The sequence below is a fragment of the Garra rufa genome, chromosome 9 (genome assembly GCF_049309525.1).
Source record: "Garra rufa chromosome 9, GarRuf1.0, whole genome shotgun sequence".
Classification (NCBI taxonomy): Eukaryota; Metazoa; Chordata; class Actinopteri; order Cypriniformes; family Cyprinidae; genus Garra; species Garra rufa.
The window spans coordinates 28,867,193-28,890,073 of record NC_133369.1 but is presented as its reverse complement, the minus strand read 5'-3'; the positions used below and the strand labels follow the sequence as shown (position 1 = coordinate 28,890,073).

Here is a 22,881-nt window from a genome sequence, read left to right as displayed (position 1 = left end):
TTTTCCAAAAATCCATATTTAAATAAAAATAGCTGACTTCCTGTTGGTCGTAGCTAATGGGTGTAAATTAGAAAGTTGTCCGGCTTGATGAGTCCAATATATGTACCGAGTTTGGTGACTGTAGGACAAAGTAACCCCCCAACTTTTGTCAAAAGGTGGCGCTATGGAGCGCCTGCTCCACGCCCATTTATGGGCTTTTATCAGTGTTTAACTGTCATTAATACAGATGTGTGTGTTGAGTTTCATGAAATTCTAAGCATTTTAAGTGGCTCAAAAACACAAAAAACTAAAGTTAAAGTTTGACACGTTGCCATGGCAACATGATAAAAGTTATGGATAACGTCCTTCACAGATTCTTATCGGTCGTGTTTTGACATTATTGGGATGAAGTTTGAAGCAAATTGAGTAAAATTAAGAGGCTGAGTTTAAAGCGTTTCAAAAACGTCACGCTTTCTGCTGCCAGTTGGTGGCGCTATAACTTTGACTCATAATAGTCACATCTCTGTGATCGGCATCAGACGATGAACAAACTGCTGAAGTTTGGTCAAAATCAGACAAAGTGTGTTAAAGTTATTAGACACTTCCTGTTTCTCATTTCTCGCCATAACTTTGTCGCCCCGCCACGGCCAAACCGTTCGAAATATCAAAATTCCCCTGGCAATTTTGCGTCCCCAATGTCTTGAGATCATGCTGACCGAGTTTGGTGGCCATCGGTGGATACACCTAGGAGGAGTATATCAAATTCCATTGCATGCGCTTTTTAGACATCCCTGAATAGCTGACTTCCTGTTGGGCGAAGCACTGACTTTGAGCATGAAAGTTGTTCGGCCCAATGGGGTCTATATGTGTATGAATTTTGATAAATGTAGGTCAACCGGTGTGTGCTCCAGAGTCCCTCAAAAGTAAAAATTTTTAACGCTGTGCCACGGCCCCCCCAGGTCACCCCCCCATGTCAAAGTTTGTCCGGCCCTGATGGCCGCAGGTTCCAATGTGTGTGCAAAGTTTCAAGAGTTTTCGTGTATGTTAAGGGCCCCGAAATGACCCAAAACATTGATGAAATAATAATAATAATAATAATAATAATAATAATAATCCTTAGAAAAACAATAGGGCCTTCGCCCATTCTGGGCTCGGGCCCTAATAATAATAATCCTTAGAAAAACAATAGGGCCTTCGCCCTTTTGGGCTCGGGCCCTAAAAATATAACAGCGTCAGTCAACCTGTCCTGTGGAATGCTGAGATTTTCCTTGATTTTTCGCGCTTCTCCTTTGCTTGTTGCTTGAGGTCTGTGTTGTGTTGTGTTGTAGTCTATGGTTGTGATGCTGTAGCCCGTGATCTTCATTTACTGAAGGCATTAACGTTACGTGTTCGCAGTATTTTGTACTGTGACCCGGGGCTGCATTGCGTTCTCAATTATTGGTTCCGCCACTCTTTATTTATACTACGTCATTTAATCAAAATAATCGTGGTTGACAAATGAAACTTTTGAGGAAAATTACAACACGGAGAAGTTACATACAGCACAATTTTTAAGACCCAGACATCAAAATTCAAGACTTTTTAAAGTCTTTTTAAGGTATTATTTCCAAATTAATAAATTCAATGCTTTTAAGGCTTTTTAAGACCCCGCGGGAACCCTGTTTTAATGTTTTATTCATCAAAGAATGCTGAAAAAAGTATCACAGGTTCCAAATAAACTGTTTCCAACATTGATAATAAATCAGCATATTAGAATGATTTCTGAAGGATCATGTGACACTGAAGACTGGAGTAATAATGCTGAAAATTCAGCTTTTCATCACAAGAATAAATTCTATTTTAAAATATATTAAAATAGAAATTACTATTTTAAATTGCAATTTTTATATTTCATAATATTACAGATTTTTTCTGTATTTTAAATCGAATAAACGGCCTTGATGTGCAGAAATGTCTTAAATACAATAACAAAATAAAAAAAACGTACTGATCTCAAACTTTTGAACGGCAGTGTAAGTACGCTTTTTTAATAATGTATTCAGCTTGATGTTATTTCAACTATCTAGGACATTTTTAATTATTAAATTAGATTTTTATATTTAATGTCACAAATTCTGTTATAAAACTACTGTTCAAAAAATGTGCAGTCTTTACAATTTGATTTATTTAAGTTTTTGAGGATTTTTTGAGTTTCTTTTAACAAAAATACAGTAAATAGAAACATTGTAAAAAAAAATTATTAAAATTTTCTAAATAAATGTAATTTATTCCTGTGAAAAAGCTAAATTTTTAGCACCATTTCTCCAGTCTTCAGTGTCACATGATCCTTCATAAATCGTTCTAATATGCTGATTTGTAATCAATGTTGGAAACAGTTGAGCTGCTTAATATTTTTTTTAAACCTGTGATACTTTTTTCAGGATTCTTTGATGAATAAAACGTTAAAAAGAACAGCATTTATTCAACACAGAAAGCTTTTCTATCAATATAAGTCTTTACTGTCACTGTTTATCTATTTAAGACATCCCTACTGAATAAAAATATTTATTTCTTTCAAAGAAAAAAAGAAAGAAAAATAAATAAAATGACTGACCCCAAACTGTGAACGGTAGTGTATATTGTTACAAAAGATTTCCATTTTAAATAAATGCTGTTCCTTTTAATATTTTATTCATCATAGAATCCTAAAAAAAAGACAGGTTCCAATAAATAAGCAGCAAAACTTTGTTCAACATTGATAATAAATCAGCATTTTAGAATGATTTCTGAAGGATTATGTGACACTGAAAACTGGAGTAATGATGCTGAAAATTCAGCTTTGCATCAGAGAAATAAAATACATTTTAAAGCATATTAAAATAGAAACCTGGTATTTTAAATTGCAATAATATTACTGTTTTTTTTTCTTCTGTATTTTTAACCAAATAAACAGCCTTGATGAGCAGAAAAGGCTTCTGTAAAAACATTAAAAACATACTGATGCCAAACTTTTGAATGGCAGTGTATGTATGTATGCGTTTTAAAAAAATGTATTCAGCTTAATATTACTTTTTAATTTTAATTTTAATTTTATTGTCACAAATTCTGTTATATAAACTATTGTTCAAAAAAATTGCTTACAAAGGCTGCATTCATTTGAACATAAATACAGTTAAATAGTAACATCGGGAACATTTTTTTTAAATTTTCCATTTTAATATTTCATAGTAATTTATTCTTGTGAAAAAGCTGAATTTTTGGCATCATTACTCCAGTCTTCAGTGTCACATGATACTTCAGAATTCATTCTAATATGCTGATTTGGTGCTTAAGAAACATTAATTATTATCATCAAAGTTGAAAACTGTGTTGATTTAATATCTAATGAACAGACAGTTCAAAAGAACAGCATTTTATTTGTTTTTTTCTGATCAATTTAATGCATCCTTACTGAATAAAAGTTCTTTCCAAAACTAACTTTTGAATGGTAGTGCAGGTTTAACAAAGCAAAATCTAAATCTTTCCAAGTAACTATGGTACGCGTACCCATAGTTGGGAATCACTGTAGTGCCAAACAACAACATTAAGATGTGAAACCCAATGGGAAAAGAGAGAGATAGAGTGTGTGCTTTCTGCGTAAACAGATTGATTTAATTCTCAGAAAGACAGATAGAAGAGTTAAAGAAACACGGAGTGAGTGCACTTCATAAATGGTCTGACAGGCGGATCAATTGACTGAAAAATAGAATGGTTGGATCATGGATGGATGAAATGATGAGTTGATGGATGGATGCATGATGGAATGATGGATGGATGGACAGGCGGATGGATAGAGGTCGATACCTGTTGAGCAGCAGACGTACACTCTTAATCTCAGGCAGCTCCGGCCGTGGTGATGAGTGGGTGTGGCTAAATCAAAACAGCAAAATGTCAATCATCTGTCAGTCATCACAAATACTGCTCAGGATCCATAACTGTCATTTTATTACAGAGAGAACTGCGACTAGCACAAAGCAGTAAATAATTAGTATCTAGTATCAAAACAAAGCTTGTACTCTTGTTTTGTATTATGGTAACTTACAGCAATATAATAAAGTATTCACAATAGATTTGGAAGTGTGTATAGCTGAGGTGAAGCACACTATGTACTCACAGATGTAATAATACTCCTGCCCGACGTGGAACTCGTAGCCGAGCGAGAAAGCGCTGTAGCGCTGGAACTTTTCGGAGAATTTGATTGGTGCGTGCGGGGCGTGGGGACGGTTGCACTCCCAGCGTTTGAAGCCCAGCTGCGGGTCGCACGTACGGTAACCGCGATAACTGACCATGTAGAGCACGTACTGCTCGGCGACGCCTCTCTGGCTGCTGTTGTAGTGAGGACAGTAGATATCCAGATAGTCATTGACATTCACCTGCACCGTGTAGCCCTCCTTTCGAAGTCTGATGACACAAAGAAACACACAAAGATGGTCACACTGATGTTCAACTATATATCGTAGTATATACAGTAGGTCCAGCAAAAAATAAATAAATAAGAAACTGCAAAACAACTGCTAATTTCCTGTACTGCAATTTTCTGTTCCCTTGGGGGAAAATTGGAACAGAATAAAAAATAGGAACAAAATCAATACAATACAAACAGAACAGAAAGTATAAAACTATAATATACTAAAATCTACAGTATTTAAATATTTTAATAATAAAGGAAAACTATACAAGAAAACTACATTAAATTTGTATAAGATGAGGTATTGGCTGTCATGCTGTAGGACACTGGTGTTATTACTACACATATTGTGATATTATTACAAATATTTTTGACTTTGACAAATTGCTTAGTTCCACTTTTTTGTAGGTCAGCTTGGATGAAAGTGTCTGCTAAATGCATGTTATTTTAGTATTCATTAAATACTTATATAGTATTAATAATTTGAATTAGTTTTATTTTTTAAATTTCACTCATTTAAATTGTCAAATTTTATTTGAATAATAATTCTAATAATAATTAATAGAAATTATGTATGTATATATATATATATATATATATATATATATATATATATATATATATATGGATAGAGGATAGATATAAAACTCTTTCATATAGTTTAATTTTACTCATTTTAATTTCAGTCTAATATTATTTTACTTATATATAAAGACAGAGCTTAATTCTTATTTTTTATACTTAATTCATTTCTTTTACACACATATATATATATATATATATATATATATATATAAGGATATAGGTAGAAGTTTTATTTCACTCATTTTAATTTCAGTGTAATTTAATAATAATAATAATAATAATATATATAATAATTATATATTATATATAGATAGATAGATAGATAGATAGATAGATAGATGTATAGAGATGTGTTCAATTCTTATTATTATAATAATTTAATCTTTCTTTTACTTCTTACTTCATCCTAAAACTATTTTAAGCAGAATTTAACTCCGTATTCATTATATACTAATATTCATTCATTATATATTAATATGGTATTATATAGCTTTATTTAACTCATTTTAATTTCAGTCAAATTTTTGTAATAATGATATATATATATGGCAGAGATGTACTTAATTCTTTTTAATACAATAATTTATTCTATTTAATAATTTATTTATTCTTTATTCATTATATACTAATATTCATTCATTATATATTAATATAGTATTAAATAGCCTTATTTTTAAATTTCCAGTTTTCATTTTAAGTGTTAGTAATTTTGTACTTATGTAATTTTTATTAGTTATTTTAGATATTTTTTACATGTGGCTTTTATTTCAATTTTAGTCATTTTAGTACATCAACCTAACTCTTTCACATAATTTAATATTTATATTTTATTTCAGCTTTAATTTATTTAAAAAAAAGGTTTTCAATAGTTTTATTTTTAAAAAACGTTTTATAAAACTGCAGGACAGTGCAACCCAAATACTATATCTACTACCTCCAGAGTGCTGCAAAATATGCTTAAATTGCACAAAATGTTCGTATGACCAGTGAAAACGCACAGTTTGACACCAGAGGACAAGGATACAGCTGAGAACAATCATCCACTCTCTCTCAAACAGCCAAGCTGAATGTTGAGAACGACTAGAAATGCCCTCACATTTGGAATCAGTCAAGCACATCTGATTTAAAATGGCAAAGGGTCAGGTGCAGTTGATTTCACATTCCTCCAAAATGACAAGCAAAAAAGACTTCCTTTCAGCCCCCATGACCTCTCCTAGAGGAAATGATCCAGTGATCCGAGCAGAGCTCATGCACTCTTTTAATCTATTTATAGATAGATTGTCTATCTAGCTACATTTAAAGTATAATCATTATTGGTAAATCATTATGCGCGCAAACACACAAACAGGTCTTTCCTTTTTCTTTCAAGGTTAAAGGAGGACAAAACAAGTTATCACGTGATTATAGAAGCATTTTCTTTGGCTGATGTTCAGGCAGAATCAGTACAAGCTTGTATCAGACATTTGCATTTTGGGGGAAGCTCCCTCGGGCCTGCGAGATAGAATGAAGGTGAGCATGAAGAAGGGAGAGACGAGTGATGGCTGTGTTGGGACCTGTAGTAGTAATATATTGTTATACCGCTTCAGTGCGCAGCTGTATTGACAATGAGTCTTACCATTCCACGACGGAGTCTGATGAAAACCCGCGTAACGCAACGTATATAAACAACGAGGAGCGTATTCGCCGAGTGAATGCAGCTCCTGCGGGACGTGTCATACTGCAGGCTGGAAAAAGTTGCAGTACAAGTGTCAGAATTCAAAACCCAGTCGCGGTCCCTTCTTCGCTGCACTCGTTTGTCAATGTCACAGCAGTAGACGCCGAGCGGATGGAGTGAAACTCAGCGGGTTCTCCTAATGGGAGGTTGCAGTGATAACGACTGACCAGCAGGTGTCAGTGTTTAGATGCCAAATGAATATCAATTTCTTTTCTTCGGTTCTAGGTCACTTCTCTTGGGAGATTATTATTCAATTATTAAATGAAGATCAAAAACGCTGCATTAACGTCTCTCCCCCTTCGTTTCTGATCCCCACTCACTCACACGCTCCTCTTATTCTATACCTCCGTCTTACTTGCTAACATGGTGAGTGAGCGCAAATGTTTGCTGCTTACGCCACACCCGTCTTCACACGTACACGTACATCCAGAAAAAGGTCAAATATATATATATATAGGCCTATAAATAAATAAAATAAATAAGTCAAAATAAATAAAAACATTTTTTATTGAAGTAATATGGTAACCTATTCAGTGGCAGGCTAAAATAAACGACCATTGCTAACATTTAGTTAACTGTTACAGCAAAATTGTAACTTGAACTGAACGTAAACATTGCCAATGAACTGAGCGAAACTCGCATATTTTGTTGATTATTGCTGCTGAAAATGGTCAATTATTGTCATGTTTTGGGCTGTACTAATTGGTCAGACTGGGAAAAACATTTAGAGTATACAGACTGCCAAAAGTTATAACAAATCAAGGATAAGAGTGCAAACTGTCTGAGGAACAAAAGGTGTTTGTGAATGGCCAAACTGAACCAGGATTTCAAGCATTTTTCAGTCAGGTAGGTGAAATATTAGGCTAATATCTTAATTAATACTGCTCAAACATATCTTTAAAGACCTATTCACTTTAGTTTGTCAAAATATTGTGCCTTTTCCTGCTTACTAAGTCTTTATGATTTAGCAGCTTCCACACATTTTTTCCCCCGCGGTTTAGACAGCATAAATTAGCAGAACAACTTATTCAGTAGTACATTAACCGTACAATCCATGCTGTCGTTTTCAACGAGTATCGCCAATATGGCCACGCATCCGGGTAACTGACCAAATCATGACGTAAGTGCAAACCCTCTATTATTGATCAATTTAATAATAATAATGACTATGGTCATGAAAGCTTCTCACACTGTTTGCAGAAAGTTATCATGTAAAAAAATGACAGTGCTAGATGTCATAATTTTGATTCATTTTTTGAGTAGGTTTATTTTTGAATGTGAATTTCTGTGTAGGCACAAACCTTAAAGTCTTTGTTAAAAAAAGATTTTAAGTGTTTACAATATTATTTGGCGAGGGGGGAAAAAGAATTAATTAAACATATTAACCAATCGTTTAACATATTCACACTAATTCATAGTGATATCTGCTTAAAACCACGTTTTTAAGCATAAAACACTTGTGAAACATGAAACAATTCATGAAATAGAAAAAATGGAAAAGGAAATGTAAAATATACCATCATAGTCATTGTTTTGCCATATACCAGTTTCTGAACAGTAAGTTTTTAATTTTTTTAAGTTACTTTGGCTCAACAAAGCCTGCATTTATTTGATCTAAAGTACTGTAAAATGTTGTATAATATTTTTGTAAAATAACTGTTTCCTATTTTTATATATTTTCAAATCAAATTTATTCCTGTGATTTCAAATCTGAATTTTTAGCATCATTACTTTAGTCACATGATCCATCAGAAATCATTCTAATATTCTGATTTGCTGCTTAAAAACTTTGATGGATAGAAAAGAAAACAGCATTTATCTGAAATAGAAATAGTTTGTAACATTATAAATGTCTCATCACTTTTGATCAATTTTAAAGCATCGTTGTTGAATAAAAGTATTAATTTCTATAATTTATTTCCAAAAAAAAAAAAAAGAAAAAAAAAAAAAGAAAAAAACTGACTTCACGCTTTTTTATTCAAATGCTGATCTTTGGATCTTTCTAGTCATATAATCTTGAAAAATGTGCTCAATAGTTTTAAATATGTGATAATAATAAACATTTTATTTTTTAACAGCAAATCAGCATATTAGAATGATTTCTGAAGGACCATTTAAGACTGGAGTAATGATACTGAAAATGTATCTTTGATCACAGGAATAAATTACATTTTAAAATACATTCAAATAGAAAGCAGTTATTTTAAATAATAAAAATATTTCACAATATTACTGCTTTTGCTGTATTTTGGATCAAATAAATGCAGGCTTGGTGAGCAGAAGAGTATTCTTTAAAAACATTAAAATCTTACTGTTCAAAAACTTTTGACTAGTGGTGTATGTACAAATGACTGTACAAATGAAACAGATCTTCCAAATTTCCTTAATAAATCTACTATTTGTATCTCAAGACTACAGCACACAAAATAAGCCTTTTAAAGTGAAAAACAAAAAGCTTTTCTCTTTCTCTTTCATTATAAACTTCTTCTGAGTGCAGGGATGCTGACAGGACAATCAGAGGAGGAAGACTGATGGAAGGCAATCTGCAGTTGTGTTTATGTCCACTAGTGGGCGATGAAGAGTGGAAAGGTAACCCACCGTGGAAGATTTAAAATCATCAAAAATGATCCTAAGTGTTTAAGAAAAGACTATGCACATTTCCTCCTCAGCTCAAAGTAGTATAACCTATCTATCTACAAGAGCAAAGCATTGGAACTATTTAGCTAACATTTGAAGGAACATATACATTCATGTGATTGTATATGTGTGTAAAGACTGCATGGGCTGTGTTGGTCCAGGATGCAAGATGCTGAGCTGGGCAGTAAGGGATTTTGGGACAGCAGGTTAGAGCAAGATCAAGACTCAGTGGATCAATGTCACTACGAGAGAGAGAGAGAGAGAGAGAGAGAGAGAGAGAGAGAGAGAGAGAGAGAGAGAGACAGAGAGACAGAGAGAGAGACACCAAGCGTCTACATGAGAACAAAAGCCAAACACAACTACCCATTTAAGCGCTTTAGTTCACTTCATTAATCAAACGTTGCCAGAAATCCCATTATTACAGTCCATTTCTTGTTTTTGGACACACATTAATTAAAATCCTCAACCTTTCCATGTAGAACGTGAGTAAGATGCACTTTTCTCATCGTTACATATGTGCAGAATGATTGTGCCTACAGAGCATATCTGTAATGAGAGAGAGAGATGCCAGAGCTGAATCAGCACCACAGGAGAAACAGCAGCTCGCTTCTCTTCCCTCGTTGTTCTTTTCTGTTCTTCTAATTAACCCCCTCAATCCGTTTAATTAAAGAAGAGCATCTGTCCTGCGAACAGTTGACAAAACACATGTGAGGGGCGCGTTAACACACACAAACACACACGCTGCGCTCTATAAAGGACACCTGCAGATCCACTGATGACTGTGGACTAAAAGTAAGTGTTTAGTTAACATACAGACCTCTGCATCGAGTCAATTAAGAAGTATTGCATCTGCTCTGAATATCATGTGATTTGTCTGCAGGTAATCACAGCTGCACTGATATTTCAACGCGATCTCACAGCAATTTGTACGTATTTTGCGAAGTGGCTAATTCATATGAATTCTTACAACTTGTACATATTTTATGAGGCGCCAAATACCCATAACCCCGCCCCTAAACCTAGTCATCCCACAAATCATACAAAATCGTATGAGCGAGGTTGTACGAGTGAGGTCGTACGAATTAGCCTCCTTGTAAAATACGTATGAATTGCTCATGAGATAGTGATGGATATTCAAACCAACAGCCTTATTTTATACAATAGTTCAATAAACAAGAAGTTCCATTTTTTATACAATTTAGCAATTTATCTTGTCTAATTTTGCACCGTCAATGAAAATAGTTCCAAATGAATCCACACCATTTTACATCTCAGAGCAACACAATGTAGAATGGAACATTCCTAAATGAATCAGTATTTTCAACCAATCGATTTAGTGATTCAATGACTCACTCACTTCTTACAATCCTGAATTAATATTTGAATGAATCGCTTGAGTAAATGATTCAATGACTTACTCATTTTGTTTCTGCATGAATCAGTGTTTTTTAATTAATTGAGTAAATGCTTTAATGATTCACTCACTTAAAATAATCCTGAATCAAGTGGTGAGTCAATGATTTAATTGTATACTTGCTTGTTAAATTCCTGAATGAATAAATCACTTGAGTAATTTGCTCTTGAGTTTTTTAACAAATCGATTGAGTAAATGATTCAATTAATCCCTTGTTACAGTCCTGAATGAATCAGTGTTTTTAAATGAATCGCTTGAGTAAATGATTCAATAACTCACTCACTTGTTACGTTCCTAAATGAATCAGTGCTTTAAACCTGAATCAGTGAATTTCAGCAAAGAGCTTGAGTGAATGATTCAATGAATGATATATTTTCTTGTTAAATTCCTGAACGAATCTGTGTTTTTGAACCAATCACTTTTTTTCACTTGTTACATTTCTAAATGAATGAGCGTTTTAAAATTAAACAAGTGCTTTAATTACTCACTCACTTGTTACAATCCTGAATCGATACGTCTCAACAAACGGCTTGAGTAAATGATTAAATTGTATACTTTCTTGCTAAATTCCTCAATGAAACCACTTGAGTGAATGATTTAATGTCTCACTCACTTATGTTCCTGAATCTAAGTTTTTGAACAAATCGGTTGAGTAAATGATTCATTAACTCACTTGCTACATTTCTGAATAAATCTGTTTTAATAACTCACTCACTCATGTTTCTGAATAAATGAGTGTTTTTAAATTAATTGAGTAAATGATTTAATGTCTCACTCACTTATGTTCCTAAATGAATTTAAGTTTTTTAACAAATCAGTTAAGTAAATGATTCATTAACTCACTTGCTATATTTCTGAATGAATCTGTTTTTAATAACCCACTCACTTATGTTTCTGAATAAATCAGTGTTTTTAAATTAATTGAGTAAATGCTTTAATCACTGACAAACTTGCTACAATCCTGAATCAATGATTCTCAACAAACAGCTTGAGTAAATGATTCAGTGATATGCTTTCTTGTTAAATTCCTGAATGAATCTGTGTTTTTGAACAGATCACTTGAGCAAATTATTTAATGTATCACTCACTTATGTTCCTGAATAAATCTAAGTTTTTAAACAAATTGATTAAGTAAATTATTCAGTTAATCACTTGTTACATTCCTGAAAGAATCCATTTTTTAATAAATCGTTTGAGTAAATGCTTTAATGGTTCACTCATTTGTTACCATCCTGAATCAATAATTTTCAATAAACAGCAATGATTCAATGATATACTGTCTTGTTAAATTCCTGAATAAATGTTTTTGAAGAAATCACTGGAGCAAATGATTTTGATTTAATGTCTCACTCATTTTTGTTCCTGAATCAATCTAATTTTATGAACAAATCAATTGTGTAAACGATTCAGTGACTCTCTTGTTACATTCCAAAATGAATCAGTGTTTTTGAACAAATCACCAATGCATCCTTTCTTGTGCAATTTTACTAGTTTATAAAATAGTTTTACACAATTAATACAACTTTTAATTAATCTTTAGTCCATTGTCCTACAAAAGCTTTGTATAATAGGAATTTATAAAGAATGCCACTAGTGCACCCTTAAGAAACAGGCGCTTGACTCCCGATAGTATTTAGAGCTCCATGTTTCTTTTGTATCTCCATTTTGTCTCCCATCTAATTATTTGGTCAATCCCTCTGCTCATTTTGTTCCTCTCTCTCTCTCTCTCTCTCTCTCTCTCTCTCTCTCTCTCTTCACTTGTCCTTTATTTCCTCCTCTACAGCAGTAAATTATTGAAAGGTTATTAAATTCAGAAGCATCATAGAGCCACTGGCGCCAGCTCACACTCATGTATGCGACTGCAAACGTGCCACACGTCACTCCAATAAATTTAATCCACAATTCCACTTTTTGAAGCCAAACAGACGTTTACTATTCACTGTGTTCAGAGCAGGTTTTTTAATCAATCAAACGTTCGTGGGAATCAGTGTTTCAGCCGAGAGAGAGGATGAGTGTGTGTTTGGTTTTAAATCTGCTAAGGAATTGATATGTGTCGGTGGGGGGGAGAGTTCAGCTGCTGTTACCTGCTCTCAAGGCCGACCTCATCACCGCTCTCCTCACATCAGCAGAGTGTGTGCGAGCGTAAATCACACACCTCCACTCACTTCCCCTCGTTTCAAAGCCCATTTGCCACAGGCAATTAGAAACCAACCAATCTCTCGCTCTCTCTTGCTTTAACTCCTCTCTGCGGCTCATTCTCTACGTCTCACTCCTTTTTCCTTCCTCCTCTTTCAGTCTGTATCAGGGCAGTCACTCAATGTCACAGCCCTGATGGCAAGTTTTAGCCTTTTGAACTGTACTAATCCAACAGATAAATTCACACACGCACACACACACACACACACACGCACACACACACACACACACACACACACACACACACACACACACACACACACACACACACACACGTTTGTTTTTGTGAATTGTGGGGATATTCCATAGACGTAATGGTTTTTATACTGTACAAACGATATTTGCTATCACCCTACACCTAAACCTAGCCCTCACAGGAGACTGTGCATATCTTTACATTCTCAAAAAAACGTATTCTGTATGATTTATAAGCCTTTTGAAAAGTGGGGACATGGGCAATGTCCTCATAAGTCACCCTCTCCTTGTAATACCTATGTCATACCCATGTTATTACACAAATTTGTGTCCTGATATGTCACAAAAACAAACACACACACACACACACACACACACACTCAGACACACAAAGTGCCACTTTTTGACGTTGGTCGATAGTATGTGAAGTTTAAAGTCAACCCGGGAGACTCTGTTTATTAAACAGAGGTGCAGATATGATTTTCAATACACACAATATTTCATCTTTCTCAATATCTCAGTTCAGCCTAACCATTTTCGATTTTCTTCTCAGTCACCTCTATATAGAGACCGATGGACCGGCCTCACACACACACACACACACACACACACACACACACACACACACACACACACACACACACACACACACGCTGGTCCTCGCTGTACTGTTTATTACCCCCTTTCTTCTGAACAACAATAAGGATATGGCTCTCTTGCTCTCCTCTGCATCTTTCCTTCACTCCCTCGCTCTCTTTATTGCAAGTTCAAGTAAGTTTACAGAACACAGCTCCCCTCTGAGCAATGAAGAGAGAGAATGTATGTGTCTGTTGGGCCTTGTTTCTTTGTGTGTGTGGGCACGTCTGTGTTTATTCTTGTATGTTATTATATATGTTATTATATCAGCTGGGAGCAGTTGATGTTCCATCATGCACCTGGAAAGCAAAGCTTTTAACGTAAGCGATTGCTCAATTATCTGTTTTGTATTGTTCAATGTTGGGATTATGCATGCTTGACGTTTTGGCAAACCGGTTAATTATGTGTCATATGTGCTGTTATGGCCGCTAGCTGTTGTCCTGCTTTATGAGGCTGTCTTAAATGTGTTGATTAAGCTCTGTTGGCCATATCGAGCACAACAGTAGCCGCCCATTTTGTCAGCAGACTTCCGAAAGTGTTTTCCCATTGATTTTCTCCACAGGGATTTTAAAAAACTTCAATAAACAGTTGTAGGCTATGAACAAAACCATCCAGGGGGATGTTCCATAAAACAAGTTTACCAAATAAGTCAGGCTTATTTCAGTTAGTCTGACTTATTTTGAGCCAAATCAAGTGACAATAAGTCAGACTAACTGAAATAAGCCTGGCTTATTTGGTAAACTTGTTTTATGGAACACCCCCCAGGTTTAAGATGAATCACAACACCACAGCCAAAATGTAAACAAAACTAAAGGTTGTGTTTTTGTATGGGAAAGAGGGAAGTGTATTGACATGACCCATGGTATAACACAAAACTGTTTATTTTAAATTATTTGGTTATACTTATATGTGTATATAGGCCTGTATCAGGGGCGTTTACGTTCGTAGTACAAAGATAAAACAACGGCAATATTACAAAATATAACATTAAAAAGTGTATAAATCACTCGTTTTTCTAAAGAAACACTGTCCAACAGTGACACCAGTAGGTAAACAGCGGGAGTCCCCGTTTCATGCGACTCCCTTGAGGGAGCCCAGTCAGAGGAGACCCAGACAAAGCCTCCATCGCAATATGATCGATTATGTTCGTTTGTGATTGGTTCACACGACAAATCCCGCCTCTTGTGTTCATGTGCATTCCGCATTCGCGAATCAGTCTGTATGAACACTAATAGCGTTAATGGGAAGACTAATTAAAAAAAGTAAGTAAACAACTCACACACTTAGATATAACCACTTAGTTACGTCAAAATAAGACTTAAAATGACATGAAAACATGATTTGTGGGAGTTTTTAGTGGGTAAAAATCAGCTTGGTGAAATTTTAAGTAAATCTCCGTGCCTGTGACCAATTTTACCTAGTTTTGATAACTGATGATCATTAAAAAATAATTAAAAGTTAACTATTAGAAACAATATCTGAACATAAGTTCACAAACAAATACATTGTTTAAATTGTTACTGCCTGTAGTTATTTTGGAATAAATGTAAAATGCTTAAAGGAACACTCCGCTTTTTTTGGAAATAGGCTCATTCTCCAACTTCCCCTGAGTTAATAAGTTGAGTTTTACCGTTTTGAAATTTATTCAGTCGTTCTCCTGTTCTGGCGATATCACTTTTAGCATAGCTTAGCATAGATCATTGAATCCTATTAGACCAATATAGCATCACGTTAAAAAATGACCAATGAGTTTCGATATTTGTCCTATTTAAAACTTGACTCTTCTGAACATATATCGTGTACTAATACTGGCGGAAAATGTAAAGCTGCGATTTTCTGGGTCGATAAGATTAGGAACTACACTCCCATTCCAGCGTAATAGTAAAGGATGTTTCCTGCCGTAACATGGCCGAAGCAGGTGCAGTAATATCACGCAGTGCCTGAAATTAGTTCCCAGCTAGGTTAGCATTACCGCATTACTAGTGATATTACTGTGCCCGCTTAGTACACGATATAACTGCAGAAGAGTCAAGTTTTAAATAGGACAAATACCAAAACTCATTGGTTATTTTTAAACGCGATGCTATATTGGTCTAATAGGATTCAATGATCTATACTAAGCTATGTTAAAAGTGATATCGCCAGAACAGGAGAACGGCTGAATGGATTTCAAAACGGTAAAACTCAACTTATTAACTCGGGGAGAGTTGGAGAATGAGCCTATTTCAAAAAAAAAAAAAAAAAAAAACGTGGAGTGTTTCTTTAAGAAAACTAACTTGATGAGATTCATACTTGGTTTTAATAAACAGAATATTGATTCAAATCTAAATATTGAGAAAATCGCCTTAAAAGTTGTCCAAATTAAGGTCTTAGCAATGCATATTACTAATCAAAAATTAAGTTTTGATATATTTACATTAGGACATTTACAAAATATCTGTATGGACCATGATATTAATTAATATCCCAATGATTTTTGGCAAAAAATAAACAATTTATAGTTTTGACCCATACTATGCATTTTTTCCTATTGCTTCAAATATGCTCATGCTACTTAAGACCACAGATAGATTTTTTTTTTCTGATAGTGCAAACAATGTTTATACTAAGAAAATGTGAATGGGACATTTATTTACATTTGATAAAAAAGGAGGAGTAATTTCTGCTCTACATTCAGCTTTGCCATCAAATCAAATTTGAAAACAGAAGACAAAAACAGAAGTTTTTCCTCATATGAAATTTTGCAATCTTTTTTTATGAAGTTGAAATCATGTTAACTGATGGCTTCAGCAGAAGCACATATACCTTTGATTAGTAACCTTGGATCCCATTGTTAATGTTGTTAAAAATACCGTTGAAAGTTTTGAAAGGTTTCTACAGAACCTTTAAAAATCAGTTTCTCTACCATTAAAACAAGTTACAGTTAGTAGAGACCCATTATGTTTTTAAATAGTGTACATCTGGCCGCGGTGACATGGTGGCAAGATAAAGAAGAGATTTGTCAAATACGTTGATTACAAACTACATCTAAACTTAACTTCTATCAAATTTGCCTCTATCTTTGTATGTTCCATTTCCATAGCAAATAATAACAACAAAGGAAGACCTGTGTAATAACTGGTTTCTTACAAAACCAGACAGCAAATGGAAACTTCTGCTGAAGTCACCTGCTTTTCAGATCTTCCTCAAAAGAAAAAGACTCCTCTGTTTCAGAAGAGATCTTAATGTTTCAACCTGTGCTTAGATTTTATCCTTAGATCTGCAAAGAAACAGAGATTTCGATATGAAATCAAATATTTCTCATCAAACTCTACATTCTACAATCTACATTCATAATCAAATCTTGTGGTTATTTTAATTTTCCAAACAACTTTGGACCCCACCCCACCTCCACAGAACAAAGAACATCATACAGGTTTGGAACAACAAGAGGATTAGTAAATAATAGCAGAATTTTTATTTTTAGGTGAACCATGGCTTTCAATGAAACATACAGTATTTATGTCTCCTGAGCGATGAAAGAGCAACCTTTAAACAAAAACATTTTCACTCCAATCCTTTGTTTGTTTTTTTGCCCTAGTAGTCTGGAGCTTTAAATGGATCTTTAAAACAATCTGTTAGACAGACAGAAAGGAAAGAGGGACACACAGAGAGAGGGAAGCACTGGTCTGAGCTGGGGGTTCCATTCTAAAAGCATTTGGCTTCAGTACAGGCCATGTGTCATGAATTAAAATTGAATTAGCATTGACTGTGTGTGTGTGTGTTTGTGTGTGTGCGTGCGTGTCTCAAGGAGATGGATGATGAACGACAGAGATGGATGGACACATTCAGGGAAGTGAAAGGGAAGTAACGAAGGGATGAGGAAGAGGAGAAATGCAAATGAAGAAATGAACGACAGGAACAGAAGTGAGAAACTGGGACAGAGAGACTGAGAGAAGGTGAAACAGGACGCTGAACTAAAGAGAGAGAGGAACGCGTCCATCAGGCTTAAGTCCTAAACATACTCCACACCAGTGAGTCCCGACTGGTTGCGCTTCAACAAACAAATGTGTTCAACAACTTTAGTTCCAAAATATAGAATGTGCGTCACATTTAACATTGGGAATAAAGCTGTTCAACACATCTGTTTACTTTTGTGTGATTGAACCAAGTAGACCTAATCCTTAAAAAAGAATAATGTTAATTATACACAATTTTAGGAATCTCTTTAAATTAATAATTCATCTAGTCAGACAAAGAATCACTAAACAAACACTGCAAGCAAACAAGTATTTTTAATTGTCATTGTCATAATTACAGAAGAGAAAATATGAAGGTATTTGAATATTGCATTTTAGTTTTTAGTTTTAGTTCATTTAGGCCTGTTTCATAGACAGGGCTTAGCCTAAGCCAGAATTAGGCCACAGTTTAATTAAGACATTTAAGTACATTTTATAAGCGTGCCTTGAAAAAAACATTACTGGTGTGTATCTTGAGACAAAACAAAAGCACTGATATATTTTAATATTTACATTTTAGTCTAGGACTAGGCTTAAGCCATGTCTGTGAAGCTATTTTAGTACTTAAACTAAATGAAAATATAAAATGTTCTGCAACTATAGCTGAAATAAAATACCTTATATAATACTTTATTTCAGTTCATAGAGACTCTAAATTGTTTTCTATTTTCAGGTCTTTTTTTGGGTTTCACTTTGCTGAGCAAGTTGACGTGTTTAAATGTCTTTCTTTCTTTCTTTCTTTCTTTCTTTCTTTCTTTCTTTCTTTCTTTCTTTCTTTCTTTCTTTCTTTCTTTCTTTCCAAGGATAAGCCCGTTTCCACCACTTATTTAAAAAAAGGTAACTGTGACTTTTTATATTTTTTTCTTGCAATTGCGAATTTACATCTCGCAAATCTGACTTTGAGATATAAACTCGCAGTTGCGAGTTACATAGTAATAATTGTGAGATATAAACTCGCAATTCTGAGAAATGAAGTCAGAATTGCGTGACATAAACTCACAACTGTGAGTTATAAAGTCAGGATTGCAAGATATAAATTCACAATTCTGACTTTTTTTCTCAGAATTGTAATTGCAATTCAGTTGCAATTCTGTCTTTATTTCTCGCAACTGTGAGTTTATATCACACAATTCTGACTTAACCTGGAACTGCAAGTTTATATCTCACAATTCTGATTTTATAACATGCAATTAAGTTTATATCTTAAAATTCAAGAAAAAAGTCAGAATTGTGAGTTTGTATCATGCAATTCTGAGAAAACAGTCTGAACCTTAGATAAAAAGTCGCAATTACCTTTTTAAAAATTTGATTCAGCGGTGGAAATGGGCTTCCATACGAATCTGAATACCATTTCGGAAAGGAAATGGAGTGTAGCCTACTATGGAAACCCTAAAGGGAATAAATATTCCATATGGGAGGACATGGGAGGAAAAAAAAAGATAAATTTCAATGCCTTCTCTCGCAATTATATGGTTGGGTAATTATACTGTTATTTATAAAGTGCTGGCATTAAGGAGCCACTAATAATATGCGGGGCACTGAAATCGCTTTTTGAATGCGCTCACTTTTTACTTTCACTTTCGAGATTTACAAGATGATATGTTTGTCAGTGGAGCTCAGGATCAGCAAATCATTCGCCATCAGTCATCTATCTCTTCTTACTCTGTTTATGTGGTATTCATATGATACGGATTCACTATAGAGGGTTTGCACTTACATTACAATTTGATACTCGGACGTAAACAACAGCATGGATTGCATGGTTAATTGTCACGGTGCATGGATCGGCTGCATTCTCAGGTCTCGTGATTTGGTGTCTGTCATGTGGTTTGTCATGCTCATTCGATTCAGCTGCTAATCAGTCCCCGCACCAGGTGTCACGCATTACCATCAGCTACATATACTCACCTCATTCTCTCCTTCCCTGTCTGATAGTTGATCCGGAGTTTGGACTGTCTTGTTGGTTTGTCTTGGTCTTGTTCTTGTTTGGATTGTTTATTTCGCCGTTGATCGTCACAGAACTATCAGACCACATCATGGTAGCAGCAGGCTCCACCCCACTCACAGCCGACGAAGCTTTGCGTTCCTGCATCTCTCGGCTGGAAACCCAGGAGAAGAGCTCGGCGGATACTGGTACAGCGATCCGAGCTCTTGTGGCGCAGGTGTCCGAGCTTGCCCAGCGGACGCAACACTGGCAACTTCCCACTGCGCCAACCCCACCACCCATGCCGCCCGCCCATCCTGAACCATCCGGGGCTGATCAGTCGCCTGAGCCCCGCCTTCCCCCACCGGAGCTGTACAGCGGTGAGCCGAACTTCTGCCGGGCTTTCCTCACTAGATGCTCCATGCATTTCTCTCTACAACCACACACTTTTCCTAGTGAGGAAAGCAGGGTGGCGTTCGCGCTCACCCTGTTAACAGGGAGGGCGGCACTTTGGGGCACGGCGGTATGGGAGAACCAAGATCCGTGTTGTGCCTCGTTCTCGGCACTCTCCGCCGAAATGAAGTGGGTGTTCGACCGCGCGGCCACTGGGAGGGAGGCCACACGGGGAATGACGGATCTCAGACAGGGGGAGAGATCTGTCTCAGACTTTTCTATCAAGTTTCGCATCCTAGCGGCGGAGTGCCGATGGAACGAGGAAGCGCAGTGGGACATGTTCCTGCATGGGCTGGCTGACCGCGTCCAACGCGAGATCTACGCCCTGGATCTACCCGCAGATCTCAACGGCCTCATCGATCTGGCGCTGCGGGTAGACGCTCGACTCTCCCGAGCCGAGCGGCGGTGTTTACCCGCTCGGCTTCCCCCTGGGGAGGGACCTCCAACTCGAGCCAGTGGCCATGCCGTGGTCAGCCCGTTCGAGGATCACAAGCCCATGCAGGTGGGTCGAGCTCGGTTGACTCGAGAGAATGAGGTGAGTATATGTAGCTGATGGTAATGCGTGACACCTGGTGCGGGGACTGATTAGCAGCTGAATCGAATGAGCATGACAAACCACATGACAGACACCAAAACACGAGACCTGAGAATGCAGCCGATCCATGCACCGTGACAGTTAATATCCTACTGAATGTGTTGTTCTGTTAATTTATTTTGTCTAAACCACGGATAAAATGTGTGGAAGCTGCTAAAACATAGAGAAGGACTTAGTAATTAAGAAAGGGCGTAATATATTAACAAACTAAACTTACTATGTGGTAAAGATAGTACAAGCAGTATTAATTAAGATGTTAGCCTAATAATTCACTTATCTGACTGGAAATGAAAAGAACAAACACGAATGTTGTCAAGATTCTTGCTCTGGAAATCCTGATTCAACCACTAATGCGTTAGTTCCTTAGTTTTTTGCACTCTTCTTCTTGATTTGGTAGAACGTTTGGCAGTCTGTAGTACTCTAAATGCCCAAAACATGACAGTAACTGACCATTTTCAGCAGCAATAATCAGCAAAATAAGATTTTCGTTTGGTTCAGTGGCATTGTTTACGTTTAGTACCACCAATATGGCCAATTGATGATGCAATGTGAAAACACTCTATTCAAGCACATAAGGTTTAAAGGCACAAATATTTGGACGCAACTCTGGCACCTTTCAGAGCACACATTTGTATACTTGAGTCAAGCATGTTTCTGGCCTCAGAGAGAAAGAGCCATTTGAGGTATTGGGGATAATATACTGTACAAAAAGTCTTAAATGAGGATTAAGTATAATGAAATGCTCTTTTATAAAGAGCCAGGTGCTGGAGGACAAAACAAATGAAAAGGCAGAGTAAATAAAGACACTCTTGAACTTCACAGTTTCAGTTAATCTCCTACGCTCCCAGTCGGCTAAAAACGACAAACCAGCACACCTTTATCGAGCTGTAGTTTCAAAACATTAACCTCTGACCCTCGCATTGATCCATAAGCGAACCCCCCTACCTCATCACATGTACGCACACACGCGCTCCCGCCGTGTGGCATGTTTACAGCCCTGGATATTGGTAGTTGGAGGCTCTTATGGAGAATCAATACAGCGGTTAAGAAAGGAGCAGATTGGAGCAGTGTAATGGTCTCAAGTACTCACTCTAAAAGCGCTTTCACCGAACCCGAGCCCACCCACTTACCCACACACACAGATGCAGGGCCGTCATTAAACTACATTTACACTCGCACTAACACTATTTACACAGTCGGGTCTCGGTCCATGAGCCGAACAGGACGTGCAGGGAGAAACGTGCGATCTGCGGGTTCAGTATGTCAGAGTTTATTCCACGATCTCTTTCTGCCAGTCAGAGTCCCAGAGACACGTGAGACGGAGTAAATGGCACATAGGACTTCGCTGTAAGTGTGTGTGTGTTTCTATTAACCTCGCTGGCCTCGCTCTTCTCCCACACGTCTAATGTTGCTATATCCTCTCACGAAAGATGTGAAAGTGTGCGGCGAGACAAAATGAGGAGGGGAAGACAGTGTGTTTGTTTGTGTGTGCCTTTCTGATAAATATTTTAACGTGTCTTTCGCCCAACAAACAGAACATCATTTTGTCAGAGAACGAAGGTGAACAGCACTCCTTTGTTTCTTTGACCTGTCTTTCCTTCTTCTTCGTTCTTACCTCTACTGAATAAAAACCAGCTTAAACCAACCAGTCTAAGGTGATTTTCTGGATTTATGAAGGTCTCCCAGACCAAAACCTCTCTGAAACCAGCAAACTGACAAGCCTAAAAGCACTAAACCAGCTTAGACTGGTTTCAGCTGTTTTTTATTAAGGTGTTTTTGCTTCGCTTTTTACTAGTTTTCTTTTACTTCGTCACTTTTTGCTCTCATTTCCGCTCTGTATCTCCATCCTTCATCTGTCTTGGGTTTTTTATTTTTTTATTTTGGGCACTCTTTCAGACATCTCTCAGCTCTCTGTCATTCTCTTTCTCTAAACTCATTCTCCCTCACTTCTTTTTTGCTTTTTCCTCTACCTCTTATGATTACTTTTGCCATACCATGTCAATACGCCACTCCGGATGATAGTGACATCTGTCTATCATTCTCTCTGTGTGTACTCATATATGTATATTGGCGAATCTTCAATTAAGGTATGTTTTCTGGTTTATTTTTATTTTTAGTAGTATTAGAAT

At 36.1% G+C, this 22,881-nt stretch overlaps 2 protein-coding genes across 3 annotated transcripts in view; both read right to left on the bottom strand.

Moving 5' to 3' along the window:
• Nucleotides 1–19,693, bottom strand: part of efna3b (ephrin-A3b) — a 37,723-nt gene extending 18,030 nt beyond the window's left edge. Inside the window, exons 1-3 of the mRNA XM_073846855.1 lie at nucleotides 19,689–19,693; nucleotides 4,112–4,398; nucleotides 3,802–3,867 (exon numbers count right to left, since the gene is read on the bottom strand). Coding sequence (XP_073702956.1) covers nucleotides 3,802–3,867; nucleotides 4,112–4,398; nucleotides 19,689–19,693 — 358 coding nt within the window. The remainder of the gene's footprint in view (nucleotides 1–3,801; nucleotides 3,868–4,111; nucleotides 4,399–19,688) is intronic.
• The window catches only part of bcam (basal cell adhesion molecule (Lutheran blood group)), a 198,807-nt gene that overhangs the window by 108,037 nt on the left and 67,889 nt on the right, over nucleotides 1–22,881 (bottom strand). The gene's annotated exons all lie outside the window — the stretch shown is intronic.